General features: G+C 78.6%; 1 protein-coding gene across 2 annotated transcripts in view; it reads right to left on the bottom strand.

The window, feature by feature from the left end:
* The window catches only part of TOX3 (TOX high mobility group box family member 3), an 85136-nt gene extending 84151 nt beyond the window's left edge, over positions 1-985 (bottom strand). For both annotated transcript variants that reach the window (XM_036440765.2, XM_045582877.1), the window contains exon 1: positions 837-985. In XM_036440765.2, coding sequence (XP_036296658.1) covers positions 837-920 — 84 coding nt within the window. In that variant the 5' untranslated portion in view covers positions 921-985. The remainder of the gene's footprint in view (positions 1-836) is intronic.
* Positions 986-1287: the final 302 nt, after the last annotated feature.

Raw genomic sequence — 1287 nt, 5'->3', positions numbered from 1 at the left:
CGCAGCGCTGCCTCCGAAGGTCGCTGGGGGGGGGGGGGGGGGGAGGATCGGCCCCGCGGGCTTCGGGGAGGAGGGAGAGAGGGACACCCCGAGTCCGCGCGCCCTGGCCGGAGGGCTGGGGCTCCCGCACCCAGGGGCCCTTCCTGAGATCCAGAAATGCCCGGCCCCCCCAGGCGCCCAGAGAGGGGGGGGAGGAGGGGGGAACCCAGGGCGTGGCGTGCGGGTCTCCCACCCCGCTCTCCCCAAAAGGCACACCTGACCCCCCCCCCCCAAACATCACAGCTGAAGAGTCCCCGGCGCCCGCAGAGGGGCGGCCACAGCCACCTGCAGGGTCCCGCCCGCCCCCGCCCCTCCCCACCGGGGCTGCTCAAAAGTTTGTTCCTCTCCGTCCCCGGGGCCGGGGAGCGGGATGAGGGGCTGGGAGCCGGGCGGCGAGGTCCTCGGACCCCGAGCCCCGGGGAGCCCCGCGCCCTGCCCCCCGGGGGCCCGGCTGCGTCCCCAATAACAACAACAAAGACCGCGCCGCCCGCCTCCCTCCGGCCCCTGCGCCCGGCTTCTCCGGGGCGAGAGGAGCCCGGCGGGCTGGGGTGCGGGGGGCAGGAGAGGAGGGGGCGCAGGGGCAGGGAGAGGGGGTGCCCAGAGGCACAGGAAGGGGGCGGGAAGGGGCCGGCGGAGCAGAGGAGAGTTGGCCGGAGCGGAGGTGCGGGGAGGGGAGGGGAGGGGAGGGGAGGGGATGGGGGGAGAGGGCGGAGGGGGAGAGGGCGGAGGGGAGAAAGTGCGGAGGAGGGATGGGGATGGGGATGGGGTGCCCGGCCTGGCCCCCGCCCCCCGCTCACCTTGCCGTAGCCGTAGTAGCCCAGGCACTGCGCGAAGTCCAGGCCGGCGGGGTCCCCGGCCGCGGGGTAGAAGCGCAGGTCCATGCCGGGCCGGCCGGGGCTCGGGGCGGGCGCCCGCCTCCCTCGGCGCCGCGGGCTCCACCGTCGGGGCGCGGGGCGGGTGGCCGGAGGGCGCCGGGCCGGCGGGAGTCCGGGAGCCCGGCCGCCGCACACAAAGGGCGGCCACGCGAGCGGGAGGAGCGGAGGCCCCGGACCAGCCCCCCGGGCTCCGGGCCGGGCACCGGGGAGGCGGCGGGCCGGGCGCGGGGCCGGGGCTGCGGGCGCTCAGGTGCGCTGGCCGGGCGGGCGGGCGGCGGGCGAGGCTGGGACGGCGGCGGCTGCCGCTCCTCCTCCTCCTCCTCCACCTCCTCCTCCTCCTCCTCCTCCTCCTCCTCCTCCTCCACCTCCTCCT

Source organism: Pipistrellus kuhlii, unplaced genomic scaffold, assembly GCF_014108245.1.
Source record: "Pipistrellus kuhlii isolate mPipKuh1 unplaced genomic scaffold, mPipKuh1.p scaffold_m20_p_17, whole genome shotgun sequence".
NCBI lineage: Eukaryota > Metazoa > Chordata > Mammalia > Chiroptera > Vespertilionidae > Pipistrellus > Pipistrellus kuhlii.
This window is presented reverse-complemented; position numbering and strand designations above follow the sequence as displayed.